This window comes from Aureobasidium pullulans (genome assembly GCF_000721785.1).
Source record: "Aureobasidium pullulans EXF-150 unplaced genomic scaffold scaffold_1, whole genome shotgun sequence".
NCBI classification, from domain to species: domain Eukaryota; kingdom Fungi; phylum Ascomycota; class Dothideomycetes; order Dothideales; family Saccotheciaceae; genus Aureobasidium; species Aureobasidium pullulans.
This window is the reverse complement of record NW_021941021.1, coordinates 1,270,754-1,290,171: the sequence shown is the minus strand read 5'-3', so window position 1 is coordinate 1,290,171 and position 19,418 is coordinate 1,270,754. Positions and strand designations below refer to the sequence as shown.

At 50.7% G+C, this 19,418-nt stretch overlaps 8 protein-coding genes across 8 annotated transcripts; 2 read left to right on the top strand and 6 right to left on the bottom strand.

Annotated features, from left to right (window-relative positions):
• Positions 1-657: 657 nt before the first annotated feature.
• M438DRAFT_341328 (RmlC-like cupin) lies at positions 658-1,200 on the bottom strand. The gene is made up of 2 exons (XM_029904473.1): positions 1,059-1,200; positions 658-965 (listed from the first exon to the last, which is right to left on the bottom strand). The coding sequence occupies exons 1-2, from the start codon at positions 1,178-1,180 to the stop codon at positions 689-691; spliced, it is 399 nt and encodes a 132-aa protein (XP_029765782.1). The 5' UTR covers positions 1,181-1,200; the 3' UTR covers positions 658-688.
• Positions 1,201-1,381: 181 nt separating this feature from the next.
• On the bottom strand, positions 1,382-4,747 carry M438DRAFT_401669 (alkaline phosphatase-like protein). Its single transcript, XM_029909555.1, has 4 exons — positions 4,285-4,747; positions 3,120-4,227; positions 2,797-3,068; positions 1,382-2,746 (listed from the first exon to the last, which is right to left on the bottom strand). The coding sequence occupies exons 1-4, from the start codon at positions 4,509-4,511 to the stop codon at positions 1,483-1,485; spliced, it is 2,871 nt and encodes a 956-aa protein (XP_029765781.1). The 5' UTR covers positions 4,512-4,747; the 3' UTR covers positions 1,382-1,482.
• An 85-nt stretch (positions 4,748-4,832) lies between these two features.
• M438DRAFT_9952 (putative MFS allantoate transporter) lies at positions 4,833-6,660 on the top strand. Its single transcript, XM_029910463.1, has 3 exons — positions 4,833-4,871; positions 4,971-5,255; positions 5,310-6,660. The coding sequence occupies exons 2-3, from the start codon at positions 5,060-5,062 to the stop codon at positions 6,629-6,631; spliced, it is 1,518 nt and encodes a 505-aa protein (XP_029765780.1). The 5' UTR covers positions 4,833-4,871; positions 4,971-5,059; the 3' UTR covers positions 6,632-6,660.
• Positions 6,661-6,752: 92 nt separating this feature from the next.
• M438DRAFT_263571 (oxidoreductase) lies at positions 6,753-8,133 on the bottom strand (the record flags this gene model as incomplete). Its single annotated transcript, XM_029899894.1, has 3 exons — positions 6,753-7,650; positions 7,704-7,774; positions 7,825-8,133. 3 exons carry the CDS (start codon positions 8,131-8,133, stop codon positions 6,753-6,755), a joined length of 1,278 nt encoding a protein of 425 aa, XP_029765779.1.
• Positions 8,134-9,399: 1,266 nt separating this feature from the next.
• M438DRAFT_10091 (DUF1649-domain-containing protein) lies at positions 9,400-10,550 on the bottom strand. Its single transcript, XM_029898629.1, has 3 exons — positions 10,483-10,550; positions 9,839-10,427; positions 9,400-9,779 (listed from the first exon to the last, which is right to left on the bottom strand). Exons 2-3 carry the CDS (start codon positions 10,230-10,232, stop codon positions 9,592-9,594), a joined length of 582 nt encoding a protein of 193 aa, XP_029765778.1. The 5' UTR covers positions 10,233-10,427; positions 10,483-10,550; the 3' UTR covers positions 9,400-9,591.
• An 840-nt stretch (positions 10,551-11,390) lies between these two features.
• Positions 11,391-14,202, top strand: M438DRAFT_262218 (subtilisin-like protein; the record flags this gene model as incomplete). The annotated part of the gene is made up of 4 exons (XM_029899802.1): positions 11,391-11,519; positions 11,580-11,981; positions 12,031-12,322; positions 12,374-14,202. The coding sequence occupies 4 exons, from the start codon at positions 11,391-11,393 to the stop codon at positions 14,200-14,202; spliced, it is 2,652 nt and encodes an 883-aa protein (XP_029765777.1).
• Positions 14,203-14,275: 73 nt separating this feature from the next.
• M438DRAFT_10012 (uncharacterized protein) lies at positions 14,276-14,994 on the bottom strand. Its single transcript, XM_029898624.1, has 2 exons — positions 14,833-14,994; positions 14,276-14,638 (listed from the first exon to the last, which is right to left on the bottom strand). Exons 1-2 carry the CDS (start codon positions 14,847-14,849, stop codon positions 14,350-14,352), a joined length of 306 nt encoding a protein of 101 aa, XP_029765776.1. The 5' UTR covers positions 14,850-14,994; the 3' UTR covers positions 14,276-14,349.
• Positions 14,977-18,437, bottom strand: M438DRAFT_239665 (uncharacterized protein; the record flags this gene model as incomplete). The annotated part of the gene is made up of 2 exons (XM_029899512.1): positions 14,977-15,613; positions 15,667-18,437. Coding segments are annotated over 2 exons (3,408 nt in total), but the record flags the coding sequence as incomplete, so codon positions are not given.
• Positions 18,438-19,418: the final 981 nt, after the last annotated feature.

The window sequence follows — 19,418 nt, the reverse complement described above, 5'->3', positions numbered from 1 at the left end:
GCCGATCGATTCACCACCATCAACCGTGCCGAGAGCCAGCAATATTCTGTAGGACTGTCAGTCAAGTTTACTACCCGCGGCGACAAAGAAGTACAAACTGCTTCCTGCGCTGGCATTACCGACAGCGCCTTCTTCGGGTTGTTTGCACGAAACGACATCACCGTTATCAAATTGACGGCCGGCTTCGCTCATCGATTTGGAAGTACCACGCAGCATCTGGAAGGATTGAATATTCTGAGGCACAAGAAGAAAAGTCGCCGGTGCGTAGTCCAATGAATGCACCTGGCAGTTACAACACACGCACAATTTTTTCGACCCTCTCTCTTGGAGTAGCGTCTACGCTGTACGCCTTGTCACGATGCACAAAACTGGGCAGGCGATGTTGACTGTTCTAAAGAAGCTCAACTCCTTGTCCGTAATCAGTTGCCTACATCAGAATATCGACGATAATGGTATCATGCCTAATGACATTTCGAACTGGACACCATTGGACTTCGGCATGGAAGACCATGTCACAATGCACTTGGCCCAAAAGTTAATTCGACCTTCGTTACCGACCTTCTGAATAGTTTGCAAACATAGCAAAAGAATTTACAAGCCTTCCAGATTCAAGATCCATCGTCCCTCGTTTCTTCCTACCTTCCTCCGCCGTTCTTTCCATCCTCGCTCTCACTCGTCGCTCTCTCCATCAAGTCTTCCCAGCAGCTCCAAACTCCTCATCTGTAACCCTTTCCCCCCAAGTCGTCGCCCCCAACCCAACAGCCAGATGCGTCATAACACTCTTCCCATCCGCTCCGTGCCAATGCGTCGTTCCGGGAGGCGCCCAAATCAAATCTCCAGTTTTGATCCGTCGAGGGGAAGATCCTTTATCGCAGATCCAGCCTTGGCCGTGTAGGACTTGGAGATGTTGTCCTTTTTCGTGGGTATGCCAATGGGTCCGGGCACACGGGGTGAAGGTGACGTGGCTAAGATGGATCAGGGAAACAAACGGAGGAGGTGGGGTGACAGGAGAGATGGAAGAGCTTAGCATGTGGTGATGTGGTGAAATGAATACTTACGCCATAGCAGCTGATGGGTCATGGTAGAGCATGCTTAGATACACGTCTCCTGTGAATGTAGCACCACCTTTGATGACATTTGGTCCTGCAGGTGAGGGCGAAATGATTTTGGACTCCGGCATGTTGGATTGGTATAGCGAGTGAATGGTGATAAGTCAGACTGTATCTAAAAATCGCATGTTAAATGGACTTGGGATATCTTTTTATGTCCTGTCGTCCTCGTGTCTCCACTCATTTTTCGGCCGAAAATCTGCATGCCTAAGTGATGTAACTCAAGTGACGAAAGAGTGCTGCTTCCGGTGTCATCTACATTGAAAAGTATACTGGAGATCAACAGAAACGTGGCTTGGGTTTATGATTATTGTAGGGGGACACATCACTCTGTCTTACTATCTACGACTGTTTTCGCCTCAAACCTATGTTCCTATCTAACACTCCATAAAAAACTCCCAACACCGATATTGACTATCAGATGCCATCCTACTGCCCAGGCCATGGCATAAAGATATTTGGGGCTGAAAACTGTCCAGATGAAGAGATGCGTCCTCAATAACGTGCACGCAATCATCACAGCCACCAAGCTTGCAGAGACAAACATAGTCAACACACTGATGTGTTCGTGCCAGATTTGTCCTTCATCGTCTCTGTCCCCGGGAGCCGATGCAGAGTAAGCAGAAACGGCTTGCTGGTGCAACAAATCTCTCTCCTCATATATCCACTTCTTACGGCCCAAGGCCTGTTGTCTCTCAGCTGCTTTCTCAAGACGATCTAACGTCGCCTCTTCCTGTTCGATAGAAGGGAGAGTGAAGAGCACAGCTGCACACGTACTCCAGTATATCGGACCTGCCCAGTTTGATGCAAAAAGAAGGACACCGACAGCAACGACATTGTAGCCGCTCACACCGTTGTAAGCATTGCTGAGATCAATACTAGAGATTGCATTAGAGTTGCCTAGGGCAAAGAAAGAGGTGTGCGCCATGAGGAGGGCCGTGATTGTGGTTTGAAGTATCGACAGAGGTCTCGTGTATATGTGCGATTGAGCTCTGACAGGAGTGGTTGGTCTTGAGAGCAGATGGAAGAGGATTTGAGACTGCAGATCGAAGAACATGAAGAGCGGTATGTTTTGGGCACGAGTTTGGGTTATAAGGAAAAGCGTCAAGAGATCATGGAGACGACTTGGTAGACGAGAGCCGGCGAGTCTGTTAGTACCGCTCTTCACCACTTCTTCGTCACGCCCGTAGCCCATGAAGACCATGATGATGACAATGAGAGTCGCGATACCCAAGCCTACAAAGGCGGTTCGAGCCTGCATCACGAGGTCCAGCTCGGAGGTCCACTGTCTGATACTCTCGGCAAGACCACCAACCAGTTCGGGCGCATCAGCTTGTGTAAAGTTGAGCTTAAACACGAACGAGGGCAAAACAAGAGATATGGCGGAGATTGTCGCAAATTCAGGGGCCAAGATGTCGGCAAATGTGCGACGACCAATGCGGAAGGCCAGCTGAATGTATGCTGTGATAACAAGCATCCAAAGAACAATGTGATGGTTGGGGAAGAAAGCGTGGGCGACATCGGAATCGCCGGCATGTTTCTGACCCGTCTGGTTCCAGCGAGTTGAAAGACGGTGCAGTGCCAAGAGTACAAATGCCGAAAAGACCACCGAACTCTTGAGACCCGTGGCCTTGGTTCTAAGCAGAAACCGTCAGTGGGTTTTCTCTTTATCAAGAAGCGTACGTACTTTGCAGCATAGAGATAAGCCATCCACGCTGCCGTGGTCCAATACCAGAAGTGCTGTTCTTCTTCGACATAGCTGGTGGCAAACATCATAATTCCATAGAGAGCTGTGATCAAGGTGAAGCTTATGCCGGCAGGAGTTAATGACCAAACGTCTTTCTTCGAGTATGTAGCCAAAGCGAGAGAAATGGCAGAGATGGCGGCACCAATGATCAGACGATCAACGTTGTAGCTACTTGCTGTAGTACTGAGGACGTCTTGAGCATCGTTTAGAAACTGCGGACTACGTTAGGACAAGCCATGTGGAATTTGAATCACGATACTCACCTGGTTCAAAAACACGACCGAAGCGACAAGTTCGCCAGGTTGCATACTGCGAGAGAGAGCATCCCTGACCAATAACCATCGACACGTCAACCTTTTTTCGTCTTCTAGACCATGGCAATCCATTTGAATTGAGCCTTGAGTCCTTGGGTCATAGGCCCAGGCGTCAGAATCACCAAATTTGGCTTTGATGATGGCTAGCATTTGCAAGGCATTTCGATAGAGCAGTTCAGCAGCAACGTTCAGACCTGTGCCACTGAACTTTGACTCCCAAAAAGCAAGCATCTCAGGAAGAAGAATTCCCAGGTTGTTGCGTGGAACAGGAATACCCAAAAGTGCAGAGAGTGTAGGCACGACATCGTTCTGAGCGACCTTGCGATAAAACTCAAACTCGGTGCCTTGGTTGGGATTGGTCGGGGCTGTATAGATGGGCTTTTTGAGATGCATGAACTTGGGCGAGATGAAGACGAGAGCAGGTTCAGTCTCGCCAGGGGCAGAGCCTCCGTGATTTCCAGCGGAGTTCATTCCGTGGTCGCCAGCAACAACGAGTAGGGTGTCTTCGAGGTGGTAGTTGAGCTCCATGGCTTCGTATATTTCCTTGACAATGTTGTCCATCTCTTTTTGCTTGGGCAGCATGTTTGGGCTAAGAGGACCAGCCTTGTGGCCGATGTGGTCGAGACCGAGGTAGTGCATGATCATGACATCCCAGTCGGGCAGATTGAGTTCTCGAGGAACATGGCGAGTGACGTTGTTGTCGACCTCGGTGAAGTCGGAGACGAAAAAGGAGCTGGTGCCGTCGTGACGAGCAAAGAAGTCGGGAAAGAGCTTCAGCCAGGTGTCGTCGCCGTAGAAGACCAGATTGCCGTTGTCGAGATTGGCCATTGCTTGAGCGAGCCACGTGTCCTGAGTGGCCAGAGACGAGCTTGTGTCGCTCTCGGCGAAATTGAGTATGACATCGAGGAACGAAGGGACCGAGCCTGATGTCAAGGCCTTGACTCGAGGCATGGTGATTGTCGGAGGGGTCGCATGAGCTGTAAAGGGCACTGCTGCGCCCAAGGCTATGAGGCTCTGTGTGAAGTTGAAACCGGATTCATGGCCATAAACAAAATCACTGCTTTTCCATCAGCAATCTGCCCTTTGCCATGGCGAGTCAGAAGAACGTACCCACCTCCTCAACGCGTCCACAGTCATGAAGATGACCTTGTCGAATATCCTCTGTGGCCGATCATTGCCTTGCAGCAAGCCCATCCCCAGCTCCTCGTTTTCCACCTCTTCGAAGGTCGCCAGTCCAGATAGGAAGGGCTTGTAAGGAAAGAAGCCTGTCGCAAAGACTAGTACCGCGAGGGGTATCAACAGGTTGGAGAGGCCAAGTGCCATGCCTTTTAACGTCATCATGGTTGGAACTGCACTGTGTTTCAACCCTGTACTCGTTCGTCCATTGCCTCGTGGTGTGGAATCCAGCTGCTACTGTCACTGTCGACAAGTTTCTCCTTTCCATCTTTCTTGTCCGCGCTGTGACGCAGAGGGACGCGCTTCTCGGTCCGTCTTGTGGGGAAAGCTCGACCAACTTTCCAAACACTCACCCTGACCCTCCATCTCCATCTTTACTATCCTTTTTTTCCTGCACCGTCATATATACATCCGATCAGTCAGCCCGAATACTGCGTTATCGAGAAGGATACTCTGCCAATATCCGCCTCGCACTTATGTGCGCCGTTGTGGATACCGTACGCCCTTGTTGGGCCTGCCATCGCAGTATGCAACCCAATCTGCGCGATTGCGTGCTGTAGGATTCAAGCACGACATGAAATTTGGCTCCCGAGTTCTGATATGTAGATGTTGACACTTCTGTAGGAATTGGTTGAGCATGCAAAAGTATAAGTTGGGGCTGATTTCTGTAACAGAGATGGACAGCTGGGATCCGTCAGCCTCCGTCTCTTACCATGGCAAACGATCTAGAAAAGCATCCGCAACGGGCTCAGAAACCTGTTGAAGATCACCTTCGTACTGATGTCGATGCCGCTCTCCAATTGCTACGAGACCGTGGCTCGGAATCCGGCACTCTAGACCCCGAGCAGAACAGGCGACTACTCCGACGAATTGATCTTCATATTATGCCATTGATCTGCATAGTTTATTGTAAGGACGACCTACCTGTTCTCTCCAGGCACCTACTAACACATTCGGTGGCAGTCTTACAGTACCTCGATAAGATTGCAATTTCATATGCTAGCGTCACTGGCATCAAGACTTCAGCAAATCTACGTGGCACTCAGTTCAACTGGATTGCGAGCATTTTCTTCTTCGGTCAACTTTTGTTTGAATTCCCGACGATCCGTCTCATCCAACTTTTTCCTCTTGCCAAGTATGTCGCTGTTAACGTCATCATCTGGGGTACCATCCTAGCCAGTCTCGCTGCCTGCAAGTCTTTTGCCAGTCTCATGGTCTGTCGTGCTTTGCTTGGTGTTGCTGAGGCGGCTGTGGTTCCGGCCTGGGTCGTCTTCACAAGCGCTTGGTACCGGAAGGAGGAACAAGCCTTCCGTGTAGGCATTTGGTTCTCCATGTGCGGTTTTGCACAAATGTTCGGTGGCTTCTTCTCCTACGGCGTCGCGAATCATGTTGGAGGTGATGTGCAAGCCGCTCTTCAAGGCTGGCAGATCATCTTTCTCTTTCTGGGCCTCCTTACATCGGTGGTTGGCATCGTTTTCTGGTTTTTTCTGCCCGACTCTCCTCTCTCGGCCAAGTTCTTGTCGACCGAAGAGAAAGCTTTGCACGCGGAACGTATGCGCCAGAACGAGCAGGGTATCGGAAACCGGATCTTCAAGTGGAATCAGTTTTGGGAGGCTATCAGAGATGTCAACACCTGGTTGTATGCCTTCTGGGTCTTTGCTGCCAACATTCCAAACTCTACCGCTACCAGTTTTGGTAATATTCTAGTCACTGGCATGGGTTATACCAAAAAGGAGAGTTTACTGCTTGTGACTCCACTCGGTGCGTATGAGGTTGTCGTACTGATTGGACTTACCTACCTTGCTGGCAAGACGAACCAAAGACTTTGGTGCTGTATTGCTGGCCACATCCCGTCAATCGTCGGTGCCATCCTGATGGCCACTACAAACAAGGTCCCTGCGCTCATAGGCTTCTACCTCACAGGTGGCATACCCATCGGATGGACAACCATTCTCGCTCTTCAAAGTACCAACGTTGCCGGTTCGACCAAGAAGATCACCGTCACCAGCATTGGCGTTATTGCCTATACTGTGGGCAACATCATCTCGCCACAGACTTTCCAGACCAAAGATGCACCAAGATATCTACCTGCCAAGATCAGTATTTGCATTCTCTACTTCCTAATTACGGTCGATCTGTATCTGATCCGATGGTTCGCTGTAAGAGAGAACCGAAGAAGAGACAAGGAGAGAGAAGAGCTTGGCGACAAATATGTGGTTGAAGAGAACCACGAATTTTTGGATTTGACAGACCGCGAAAACAAGGAGTTCAGATATGCTGTTTGATATATCGTCCATGTACTCCTGAACATTTTGCCTCCAACAACATTACACCAAGTTCATCTCACGTTCTTCTGTGTTCGGGGTATGTTCCTGGTGCGGATCGGAACGGACATTGTTTGTTTCCTCATCGCACTTGCCAGTCGTAGTCCGGCAACTGAGATTTCTTGTTTCCGCCTCCGAAGCTTGGTACGAAGCTTGCTAACGATGGAAGGGATGCAAGCAATTTCTTGAAGCCCGGTCGCGCCATAGTCGAGAACACCGACCTTACCATCCACACACCCAGATCTGACTGCGGACAAACAAGCTTGGGTGCTCTTCCACCCAACGGTATGGACCCGTTCTCTTGCACGAAGCCTTCGAATTTCTTCCTGTAGTTTGTGAAGGCAGCCTCGGGGTCGTCCGGGTTACCTGTCAGTTCTCCGGCTAGGTAATATGCTCCTAGAACAGCCATGGTTGTGCCTTGGCCGGTCAAAGGTGAAGGACAATATCCTGCATCTCCCACCAATGCACAACGACCTCTATGCCATGCATCGAGTTTGACTTGCACGACTCTCGTGAAATAGAAATCTTCAGAGTCGTTCATGCCTTGTACCACCTTCTCCCTCAACCCACCGATATTGGCGAACATATTCTCCAGGAGGACTTTCTGCTCCTGCACTGTTCCATGTCTTGCTACTTTCTGAAGCTCTGCGCTTTCAGTTGTGGTGACCATAAGGTAGCCTGAGACCCGAGATCCTGTTCTATCGATCGGTCGGACCCAGATTACACGACCTTTGTTGGCGTGCTGTAGGACCGAGTAGGTCTTCTGGTCTGCAGGGTCAACCTCCATGGAGAAGTAGGCAACGAAGGTGTCGGTCTGCTTGAAGCAGTCTTCGGTTGCTGACTTGTCGAAAGTAAGGTTGCGAACTCGAGATGCTACACCGTCCGCACCGATTATAGCGGTGAATTTTTCCGGCTCGTCCGTGTCTGAGAGTGTTGCTGTTACGGAGTTGTCGCTTTGTTGAATGTTCGTTATTGTGCATCTGCTCGTTGTATTAGACTTCGAACCCACAAGCGGGTACTCATAGGAGCATACCCATATCTATACTCAGCGCCCTGCTTCTTTGCAGCATCCGCAAAGATGTTGGTCAAAGTCCCACGCATAATCTATCCATAGTCAGCAACCATTTTCTCTCGGCAAGTCAAAAAATACACACCTCAATCTCGTTCGTTGGTGACAATACCATCTTCCCCTCTTCCGCAGGGTTAGTGCCTACGCTTCCAATCTCTGTTCCTACATCGTCAACCATGGCGAATCCACTCTCTCCGGTCGTGTTGGCTTTGATCTCATCCCATAGCCCCATCTTTTTCACCACATCAACGGCTTCATCAGTGATGTCAATGCCTTGACCATAAGGCGCTACGGTTGAGCGTTCGGCTACTGTGACTTTGAAACCAGATTTGGCGAGCCAGAATGCTGTGCTGGAGCCAGCTGGGCCGCCGCCGACGATAAGGATATGGTGCATGCTCGGAGTCTGAGTTCCAGTGATGTTGAAATGAGAAGCGTATGACCTTGTGTTTGGTATATGGTTTGTCATTGAGCCAGAGCCTTTGTATGAGACAATCGATGTTGCTGTTTTCGTATGTGATATAATAGCTCTCGTGCTTGAGCAGTGTAATTGCTTTGATAGTAGCGATTGTTGTCTGAGAATGAACATGACGGAATCCAGACAAGGAGAAAGGGCTTATATACAAGTCAAATAGTAAGACTATGATGTAGTAAAATGTTTAGACTCGGGGGCTGGGGGGTCTTTCGGGGAGAAGCAAGTCCCGAGCGGTATTAGAGGATGTCCATACAAATATCGGCCGTGCACCTATAAGCTTTCGGGGAGAGGGCCCCGAGCTGCTACTTCTTGACTGCCCACCAGGGGAAATGGAATGTATTTAGGTGATATTCAAGTGTTTTCATCGATGAGAAGTCAAATTGTGTCATGCAATGCCTCAAAGGCCAATCACGGGTTTACGTCGTTGCTGAGTCCTTTGTGAATGCGTGACTGAGTTCCGAGACCCGAATATCCCCAGAACTCTACGCCCATGCAGAGAGAAGTCGTTCAAACACGATTCTGCGTTTCGATATATTGACTAGAGCTTAGTCCGGAGATATGAAGATTACATATGGTGAAAGAAGTCACGACTGCTCCCAGGAACGGCCGAGCCGACCTTGAAGTGCTGAACGATGGAAGGGTGTAATTCCTTGACAGAGTCAAGGTGACACCACCAACGAAGAATCATCGACACGCTACACAAGTTCCGTCGTGGTTAGGAGATACCCTCAAAAGTCCAATACAAGATCAATACGCTGGTCCGAGCCAGCGTATTGGAAGAACCTTAAGCTGGCGCCTTAGACCGCTCGGCCATCTCACCATTTGATGAAAGGGCTGCCAACAATACCACTTGGATTGTCTCCATACAATACTTTCCAGTGCTCCAACAGATAGCCGCGAGTCGTCTGGTGAACCATGGATAGTGGAGACCTTCAGTGGAGGTGGTGGGGAGTGGCGGCGTGGTGCTATTACCAGAGGTCCATGCAGTAGACCACATCCGAGCCTCGGCCGGCTTCACCAAGACGAGTAGGTGAGCGTGGGAGAAGCAGAGTAGTGTGGTGTACAGTCGGATGGCGAGCCATAAGAAAGATACAAAGGGATCTTTAGTAAGTCAAAGCAGAAGAGAGGTGAACATGTTGGCTCCTCGGAAGTTGTAGCTGTCTTTATTGAGTATCTGGTCGTATCGACGTAACCTAGTGATGTGTAGGGAGATGTTGGATGCATCCGCTTGATGTATTTGTCCTCGAAAGCTTGGCGCTGTCTGATCGGTCCTTCAGAAGACTTGCACCTCGTCGTGGTCATGTTCGGAGGTTGCAGAAGACTGGAAGTGGGTAGAACAACTGATCAATGTAATATGTGGCATTATCCCTGTATTCTCTTCTAGAAAATACCCATGCGCTGGCCCCAGCCATCGTTTTTGGGATTGACCAGGATGTGGTATGGAAAGGTGTTGGTATCTTGAGTGGTGATTGGAGGGACATGGTCTTTGTTCTGCTGGACGATGTCGGTGATTTTCAGGATGGCGTTGCTGAGTGATTTCTCGATGGCTCTTCGGGAGGTAGTTGCTTCTACATAGAAGGGGTCAGCACCAGAGCACAAGACTGTTCCTTGCTGTGGGGATGCCAACCTTGATGAGTGCGTGGAGAAGCGAGGGCGATGTTCAGAGTCCACGTCTCCCAAACCAAGTCTTCGTCCTTTTGGCCGAACCAGCCCTTCTTGCGTCTACGCTCTCGTTCACTGAACTGTACGACCATCTGGCCACGAGTGTTCTGGTTCTGGTCGTTCGAGTCGGCATCGATCTGGCGGACGAACTGATCAACTCGCTGTTCGACCAGTGTTTGCAGGTCGACATCTTGGATCCAAGGTATCGGAACGTCTAGTACATCATGCGATGAGGGCTCGAGGTTTGCAAAGATGCGGTACCAGAAGATAGTATGGAGGATTCCAGTGACGACGTCTTTGGCGTTGGCCTTATCGGCGAAGACGTCGATGCTGAACGACGCAACTCGTCGCTCTTCCATGGTCAGGATGTGTGATGTACACTATCTCATGTCGCGAGGAGAAATGCCGAGCTGGAAGTGTCCATAGTCTCTCCGAGCATAGCCGGTCTTGTGCACGACGTTTTCTGATGACTGTGACAGGTTGCGAGGATGGAGCTCCCTTGTTGCTATCACCCGCAATCTGGTGCAGACCGTGGGGAATGTCGGCCCGAGCTCCTGTTTGGAGTTGCGTCAGCGACCCCTCCAGCTCCGACAACGGCCCAGGTGCAACCTCTCCCTCGTGCTCCTACTCGTGCCCGGTGCTCTCTTCTTGTCACATCTCCATGACACCAAAATGCGTGTGCCTGATGAGCTCTGCGCGTGCACCTATGACTGTGCCTCCTTGATTATTGGGGTGCCGCCCCTCGTCAGGCACATCTCCACTGATCTACGGACCTAGCAAGAGTGCATCTCAAACGGAGCATGGCGGTTCAACATCAAGCACGCGCTCTTCCTCGGACGGTCAAAGCGATGCTGTCAATGCAACGACATCGCTGGACGTAAACACAAACCCTGCGGCGACTTCCCGTTCATGCAGCAGCTGTCTCCGTACCTCCTGTCAAATGATCTTTTTTCCACAGAAGCTCTCGTGCGTAAGTGCTTGTCTCCTTCCTTATCTGTTCCAGCCAAGACTTGAGATAGACAATGCGTCTTCAATCTCAACTAATTACCCTCCTGATCTACACTCCATCAATTGTTTGCTGCCGCCCTCGCACTCAACTTTGTGACCTCCTCTCATGCCATTTGCTGTACTGCCTTCGGAGTCCCGTCTGCCAAGTCGCTTTCAACAAGCCATTCACGCTAGCAGACGCACCTCAATCTATCCTTACCTCAGAAAAAGTGTGAACATCGCCTCCAGACCTCTCTGCTGTGGCAATGTAGGCTCATGAGGCCATGCCCATACACGATATCACCATCGTCCAGGGTTATACTGCATCTGAATACGATTGGCGGCCCTTGGCTTCGCCTCCTGCAACATGCAGCTTTATGGTTACCTTGATGAACACAAACCCCTCTTGGTGAACTCCCGCTTTTGGAAGGAGACTTGGAGATAAGAATTATGATCAGATGGTATATAAAGGTCGACTTGCCTGGTATGATGCATACACGTTCAAGGTTCAGATTCTTTCGTTCAGCAAGATGTTGTTCAACATCGTCACTCTTTTGGCTCTTGCCCCTTCTGTTCTTTCCGCAGTCACCGATAATGGTGCCAAGAGACGCAATGTTGTCCCTGGTGGATACATTGTGGAATTTGAGGATGTCATGTCCGTTGCTTCTGATGTATGTTTGAAATCCGAGTCGGAAGGCTTACCATTGACATGTCTGTAGACCAAATCTAGCTTCTACAAGTCGCTCTCTGACAAGAACATGGACCCTACTCACCGCATGGACCTTTCCTCTTCTCTTTTCAAAGGACTTTCGTTCCACGTTGATACCGGCCTTGACCAAGCAGTAGTCGCACAAGATATCCAAGCCATGCCCCTTGTGCGCAAGGTCTGGCCTATTTCGTTGTACGACACACAAGACTTTGCAACTGCTCCTTACACCAATGGATCCAACTCTACTTCGTCTTCAGACACATTCTCTACCCATCTCATGGGTCACGTCGACAGATTGCATGCCGAGGGCTTGACCGGAAATGGCACCTTTGTTGCCGTCATCGATACTGGTATTGATTACCTCCATCCGGCTCTTGGTGGTTGTTTCGGCCCTGGATGTAAGGTTGCTTATGTAAGTAATCGGAAAGGTAATTTCAACGGTAGCTGCTAATGTTCGACAGGGCTATGACTTCGTTGGTGACGACTATGATGGTACGAACACACCTGTGCCAGACTCTGATCCATACTCGGCTTGCAACGAGCATGGGACACACGTTGCCGGTATCGTTGCAGCTGGTCCTAACCCTTACAACTTCACCGGTGTTGCGCCCGATGCGACTCTTGGTGCTTACAGAGTTTTTGGATGCTCCGGAAGCTCTGGTGATGATGTTTTGATTGACGCCTTCACTCGTGCTTATGAGGATGGTGCTGATATCATCACTGCCAGTATTGGTGGTCCTAACGGTTGGACTGGTAAGTTGTTCTGAATGCGGTCCGACAAGACATGGTACTTATTGTCTACAGAGGAACCCTGGACGGTTGTCGTCTCTCGTATCGTTGCAGCTGGAACTCCTTGCACTCTCGCTGCTGGTAACGACGGTTCTGAAGGTCTGTTCTACGGTTCGTCCGCTGCAGATGGTATTGGTGTCATTGCTGTAGGATCTATTGACAACATCGAATCGCCTGTCTTCACCACCTACGGTACATACAGCATCGATAACTCAACCACTGGCGAGTTCGGCTATCTCGAGGCCGCTATTGGGATGCCCAACATCAGTCTCCCTCTCTGGGCCGTTAGCAAGGACAGTGCTATTGTTGATGATGCTTGCGAACCTCTTCCCGCCGACACCCCTGATCTTGCTGGCAAGCTCGTACTGATTCGCCGTGGCACTTGCACTTTCGACACCAAGGCTGCTAACGTCGCTGCTTTTGGAGCACAGTACATTATGTTCTACAACAATGCCCCAAGTCTCACATCTGCTAGCGTTTCATACCCTGGCATCCTTGGAGCTGCTATGGTCTCCGCCGAGCAAGGTGCTTCTTGGGCCGCATCTCTCGCTACTGGTTCTGCCATTCAGGTCACTATCACTGGTGATTTGACCGTCTTCTCTAGTCCGCCCAACAACATTACTGGCGGCCATATGAGCACCTTCTCCATGTGGAACCCTACTAACGAAGCTTACGTCAAGCCCGAGATCTCTGCCCCTGGTGGTAATATTCTATCCACCCTCCCTCTCTCACAAGGTGGTTACGGAGTCTTGTCAGGTACTTCCATGGCCACTCCTTTCGTTGCTGGTGTTGTTGCCCTCATGACACAGGCACGTCCTGACCTTGATCCTTACACTATTCGTGCTATCCTCGGCACCACTGGCCATCCTGTTACCTTCAACGACGGGAGGACTACTTTTGATTACCTTGCCCCTGTTGTTCAGCAGGGTGGCGGTGAAGTCGACGCCTTTGCTGCGGTTCACACTTCTACCGTGATCGATGTTGCCAACCTTGCATTCAACGACACAGCACACTTCGTCAAGGAGGCAAATTTCACCATAACCAACCGTGGTACCAGCGAGATCACCTACGACTTTGCGTATGTCAACGCCGCCACTGCATACACTCTTCCAGATGATGGTAGCACCCAGCCTCAGACCTTCCCCCCGGACCTTGTCACCTCTGGTGCAAGCGTAAGCTTCAGCGCTGGTAGCGTCAGTGTCGCAGCCGGAAAGTCGGAGACTGTTCTTGTCACTCTTGCCTTGCCCCAAGATCTTGCAACCGCTCGCATCCCTGTCTACTCAGGTTTCATCACTATCAACGGCACCAACGGCGATTCTTTGAACCTTCCATACGCTGGCATTGCTTCCTCGCTCAAGGATGCTACTGTTCTTGACGCCAGCACTGGATACCCATACATCACCAGCACCTCAGATAACACCTACGTCCCTCTAGATGCCAACACTGTCTTTACTATCTCTGTTGCGAACACTACAATCAACGGCACTACCGACAACTCGACTGGTCTTCTGATACCCAATCTGAGAATTGGCCTCGTCATGCCCTCTTCTCTTATTCGTGCTGATCTCATCCCCTCGAACATTACGTACGGTACATACACCAACACTACTACCGTTCTTGGTGTCAAAACTCTTGGTGCCATTGCCGGTACACCTTCTGTTTACCAGCCCAGAGCCAACGCCTGGAGTACCGCCTTTTACGGTGTCCTCGATGATGGCAGAAGAGTCCCTGCAGGAACCTACTCAATCCTCGTCCGCGCTTTGAGAATCTTCGGTGACGCCACAAATCCCGATGACTACGACAGTGCTGAGACTGTACCGTTCACGATCAAGTATGTGCATTGAGTCCACTGAAGGATTGGAGATGAACGGTTCAAAGCTTCTGTCTTCTGTAGTTCTGTTGTACATAGACGATCGTTTGCAGTCTGAGTTTTCCTCACCATCCCCCTTTAGCTGCCTTGTTTGGAAGTCTCAGATTGCTCACCGAGTTTCTTATTCACGGCAGCTCTGTGGACAATTTACTACGTCCGAGAAGCATTGTGACTTTACCTGCCTTGCTTGCTTCGCTTGACCAACACGTGCTCTGCAACTTCTACCCGTGAGACACAACTCATGGAGTTTTTGAAAGAACAGGATGAGTATGAAAGTTGTTTCAAAGACTGCAAGCATACCGAACGCCCATCGGATATATGTGTACGTGTCTGATCCTCCACCCAGACTGAAGAACCCACTGCAGATAAATAAATATATTCCCAGCCGTTGATCCCATAAAACCGTCAATCTTGTTCGCGATCCCAAAATAGTACATCTCAGACTCCATCAGTGACCTGCGGTGGCTTGTTGCTCGACGATAGATCGTAATCTCTGATCTTCTTTGTCGTCGTAGCCATCAGATGCGTCATCTCTCCTTCGTTTGATGCCTCGAGCCTGGTTCTCGGCCTCGACATTCGAAGAGAGGGCGAAATCTTTGGTTGCGATTCCTTCTTCTGCATCTTCGCCCTCTGCTTCCTTGTAGTCTCCTTCTTCGTTGTTGTTCTCAGCGTTCTTTTCTTTCTCGGTTTCGCTGCTGGCTTCGCGTTTCCGTTTGTTCCGGCCTTCAAGTCACGCTTCACCCAGGCCCTTGATTATACCGGTCAACTTTTGCATGCTCACGGGTTTTGTCATGAAGTCGTCTACGCCAGCCAAGAAAGCTCTTTTCTTGGCTTCAGCATCGCCAACACCGGTCAGAGCCATGATCGTACATCTGTCCCAGCTATTCCTCTCTTCTAGAGCTCTGATCATTTCAGTGGCTGTAAAGCCATCCATGACGGGCATGGAAATATCCATCAGGACTAGCGCGTATTCGGAAGGTGACGAGGCGTAAGAGGTCACTGCCTCTAGGCCGTTGGCTGCACATGTGTAGGGTCTCTTCAGCTTACGCATCGTGGCGACAAGCAGTTTCATATTGATCGAGTTGTCCTCTACCAAAAGCACTTTTCGAATATCGGGATCTTCGTTGATATCTGCGGTCCGTGGTGCGTCGTTCTTCTCAGGTGTTGTGGGCGTCGCAGGAATCGAGGTTACTGTTGCGCTAGGTTTGGACTCTGCGTAAGTGGGTGGCGGGTCACTGTTATTGGACATGACTGCAGGCTTTGTGAGGATCTCAAGTGCTGAAGGCGAGGCGGAGACTCCCACGGGATTGTCGGACGATACGTGTGTTTGCTTTGTGCTGGACAGTGCAGCTGCTAGTGCTCTTGACATTTTTCGAGGACCAAATCTGTTCGTGGGTTGTTAGTAAACAATTTTCTGAACGTAGAGAATATCGCTTACGGTTGGTTGAGGAAGATGGCGTTCTTCATTGCGCTCTGCCTGACGACAGACGAAGCTGATATCGAGCCCAACACAACCATCGGGGGTTGGTTCCCTGTGCTTCTCCTCTTCTCTTGCCATTGATCGTAGTCCGTCTCGGTCAAGATGCAGACGTCAAACTTGTCGGCGCCGTCCGAGACCGAGACGGAGTCACTCTTGCAGTCCAGCCATTCCTTACAAGTCTTCGAGGTCGACGTCTTGATAGTCCTGTCGCGCACCAAGTCTCCATCCGTCTTGCCTATCGACTTGGAGAACGCCAGCTTCAGAGCACTTCCATCCGGGCACTTCGGGACGTTGATCTCAGATTCGACATCTTCTTCAAAATCCGCATGGAAGGTGACCACCACTTTGGTGCCCCGGCCGAGTTCACTCTCGAAGTTTATGCGTCCTCCGAAGTCCTTTACAATCTGCTTGACGATTGAGAGTCCCAGACCGGTTCCGACAGCATGCGTGTTCTCTTGCATGAAAGGTGTGTAGAGATGGTTTCGAAGGTATTCGCTACCTATGCCTTGTCCACTGTCCTCGATAGTCAAGGACACGAGAGCTTTGTTCGCATCTTCTGATTTCTTGTATTGTAAACTGACAGTGATCGTGCCAACCTTTGTGTACTTGAGCGAGTTGCCAAGAAGGTTAGTAATGACTCTTGTCCAGCTTCCGGGTGAAATGCTCAAGTTCCAGTTCGATCGTTTGGCAATATTCAAAACAACAGCAACTGCCTTCGGTGTCTTTGGGGCGAGTTCGTCTTCATCATCTTGCTGTGCTTTACTTGATTGGAAACTTTTGGCCGTGACAGTTGTATCGACCACATTCTCGGTCAATACAGCAAGATCGACCACACTTGTAACGCCGACCTCGCCCATGTCTGCCGTTTTGAAACCAGCGTTCCTTGTGGCGTCCTTGTCTTTCCTGTCTTTGCGTTCAAGGTCTGTAAAGCTGTTGATTTTGGTGAAGTCGAGGATGTTGTTGATTGTGTCCAGTAACGTTTTGCCAGCCATACTGATTGTGGTAGTCATCTCTTGCTGGTAGTTGTTGAGGTCGCTCTCTTGCAAAAGCTCTACGCCAGCCAGCACACCATGCAAAGGAGATCTCAACTCGTGGGATACAGAGCTGATAAATGTGGCCTTAGCTTGATCGGCAGCAATGGCATCGAGGCGTGACAGTTCGGCCATGAGACTGTTGCTGAAAGCAGCAAGGTACGTCACGTCTTCCGCCTTGTCCAGGAACCTACCGGGGAAGTTGTTCCACACGAAGACAGCAGATCGCCATCGTTCCCTTCGACTATCCCACAATGGCAAGAAAGCGATACTGCGAGGAGTCGAGAAGACGTCGGCCAGAGTCATTGCATCGACATATTCACGGCTACGGCGTTTGCGTGATCTATTGTTCTTCGTGCCCTCGCTGATGTCGTCGGACGAAAGCTCGGTGCCCGAGCTCGAACTCAACGCCTTACCATCATGGTAGTTGAAGACCTTACCCATCGGATAACGTCGTACCAGGCTGCGAATGAAAGCCTTCGGGAGACTTGAGTGCTTGGCAGAAGCATCAAAACCACGAACTGTCGACTTGACCTTCGTCGAAAAGCCGAGAAGAGCGCATTGTGCATCTGGTGGAACAGGTGGTTGGTGTTTTGGCGAGGCCGATTCGGGGCCCGAGGATGCAGTCGCAGTGTCGCTCTCAGGCTCGGTAGATGAAGACTCCTGGTTTTTGGTCGACTCTTTTGACCGATGGAAATCGGCGTCGATGAAGGCTACACCCTCGCAACTAAGAGCCTCGCGCATGAGGTTGCTGCTACGAGCAAAGGCAGCATTTACCTCACGACCAAGATCGAAGCCTTCGTGCTTGTCCGGAGCCAAGTGGCCGGTCTTGACCGAGGGCTTCGGCGCTTGTACAAGTTTTTTGGACGGCTCGAGGGGTTTTCCGTCAAAGACTGGGGTTTGGCGTCCGTGGGGAATATCATCGGCACGGTATGTCATGCCCAGCTCCTCGTCAGCACGTTCGTTTTGAACCTTGTCTTCCTCGATGGAGGCACGGCGGCGTCTGGCACCCTCGCCTCGGGCTTTGCGGCTATGAGTATCCAACCACCACTCCCGCAAGCTGTCTTTGCCTTCGCTGAACAGGGCCAGACCCTTGATCAAACGATCGCCACGTTGTCTCTGCAAAGCCGTCCTTTTGGCCTCGAGATGTCCCATGATTGTGTCGGCAATGTCTTCCATGAAGACCATCTCTTCGGCGCTGATTCCAAACCGCGGTCGGTCGTCGAGGATACAGTAGCAACCAACAACCAATCCGGTGCTTGTACGTATAGGAACAGAAGCATAGAACCTCAAATCAGGGCCAGCAGTGACCAGCATGAGCTTCTGCAATTCGGGGTTCTGTCGAATGTCGCTGACAATGTACCAGTGCGGGCTTATGCCATCGGTGTAGTAATAACCATCTTCTCCGGGAACGTCGCGGTGTTCCTTGGTTGTGCTCCACTGCGTGAGTCCGGCGAGGGTGAAGCCTTCTTCGCGAGGGAAGCGTGTAGTACCGAGCCATAGAGCGTCGCGGGAATTGTGTACGAGGTCCGACTGCAGCGACAAAGTGCGTGTGGATTCTGCCAGGATGTATTCTTCGTCTTTGGATATCAGCGTGATCATGCAGCGCTGGGCCTTGAGTCGCAAGGCACCGAGTTGGGCGAAGGCAGCCAGGGCAGTGTCGTCGCTACCGACAGGCACTCGGTCTTTGAGCCCGTCATTGTCGGAGAATCGGAGAGGATGAATCGACGTCTCGAAGGCTTCCAAGCATTTGAATACTTCACGCGCTCTTGACGTCTCGCTCGGCGAAGGGTGTGAGGGTTGCGCCATGAGGCTCTTGAGGTGGGCACTCGAGTACGCTTCTTGGGAAATCAAGTCATCGAGGACAAGACGATGGGATGAGGTTGTGTTAGATTTGCCGTCCTTTCTCATCCGTCAACACGGCCTGGAAAGGGCCTAGGCTCGTAGTGCACGGTGAAGCTTGCTCCAATCGACGATTGCCTCGGATTTTGGTTCGGATATAGCACGCTCGACTTTCGCATCTCCCAGCTCGTCCGATTACTGCGTCGCGTCTACCCTACTCGACCATGCTCCTCGCGCACCTTTTCCTCCATCACGTAGACAATCATCACCGTGCTGCAAGACTGCCCTTTGTCCAAGAAAACCGCTTTCGGTCGACGCTTCAACCGCCGCGCGGAGTCGGACCCCACTACCGTTGCTCAGGATTTGTTGCCAAGATGATAAAGAACAGAGGATCCTGGATGGCATTCTGCGATTTCGATCCTGATTGGAACCTCAAACATGAAGAAGCACATGAGGCTCACAGACTGCTGTTTTCAAGTCCACACCCTCACCTACTAAACGTCCAATTCTTGAGTCTCCTTTGTGCCAGCACACCCTTTCTCTTATCGTCAGTAACCTCTGCTTGCTTGGTAGGGTGCATTCCTCTGAGGACCTGGAAGTGACGTTCTTTTTCAACTCCGTGGGCGTTCTCCACGACTGCCCGGATTTAATGATTACTCACACTCGCTTTATTGAAAAACGCACCCAAGATGAAACACCACACGTTTCTTGAATACCTTCATTCAACAGCAAGATGAAGCAAAAGTCATGGAAAAGGTCATATCAGTCGTGTCCATTTCTGCTACTATTTGTACAAACCCCCACGTGAAATTTCATCCCTGTCGAAAGGTGTCTTGC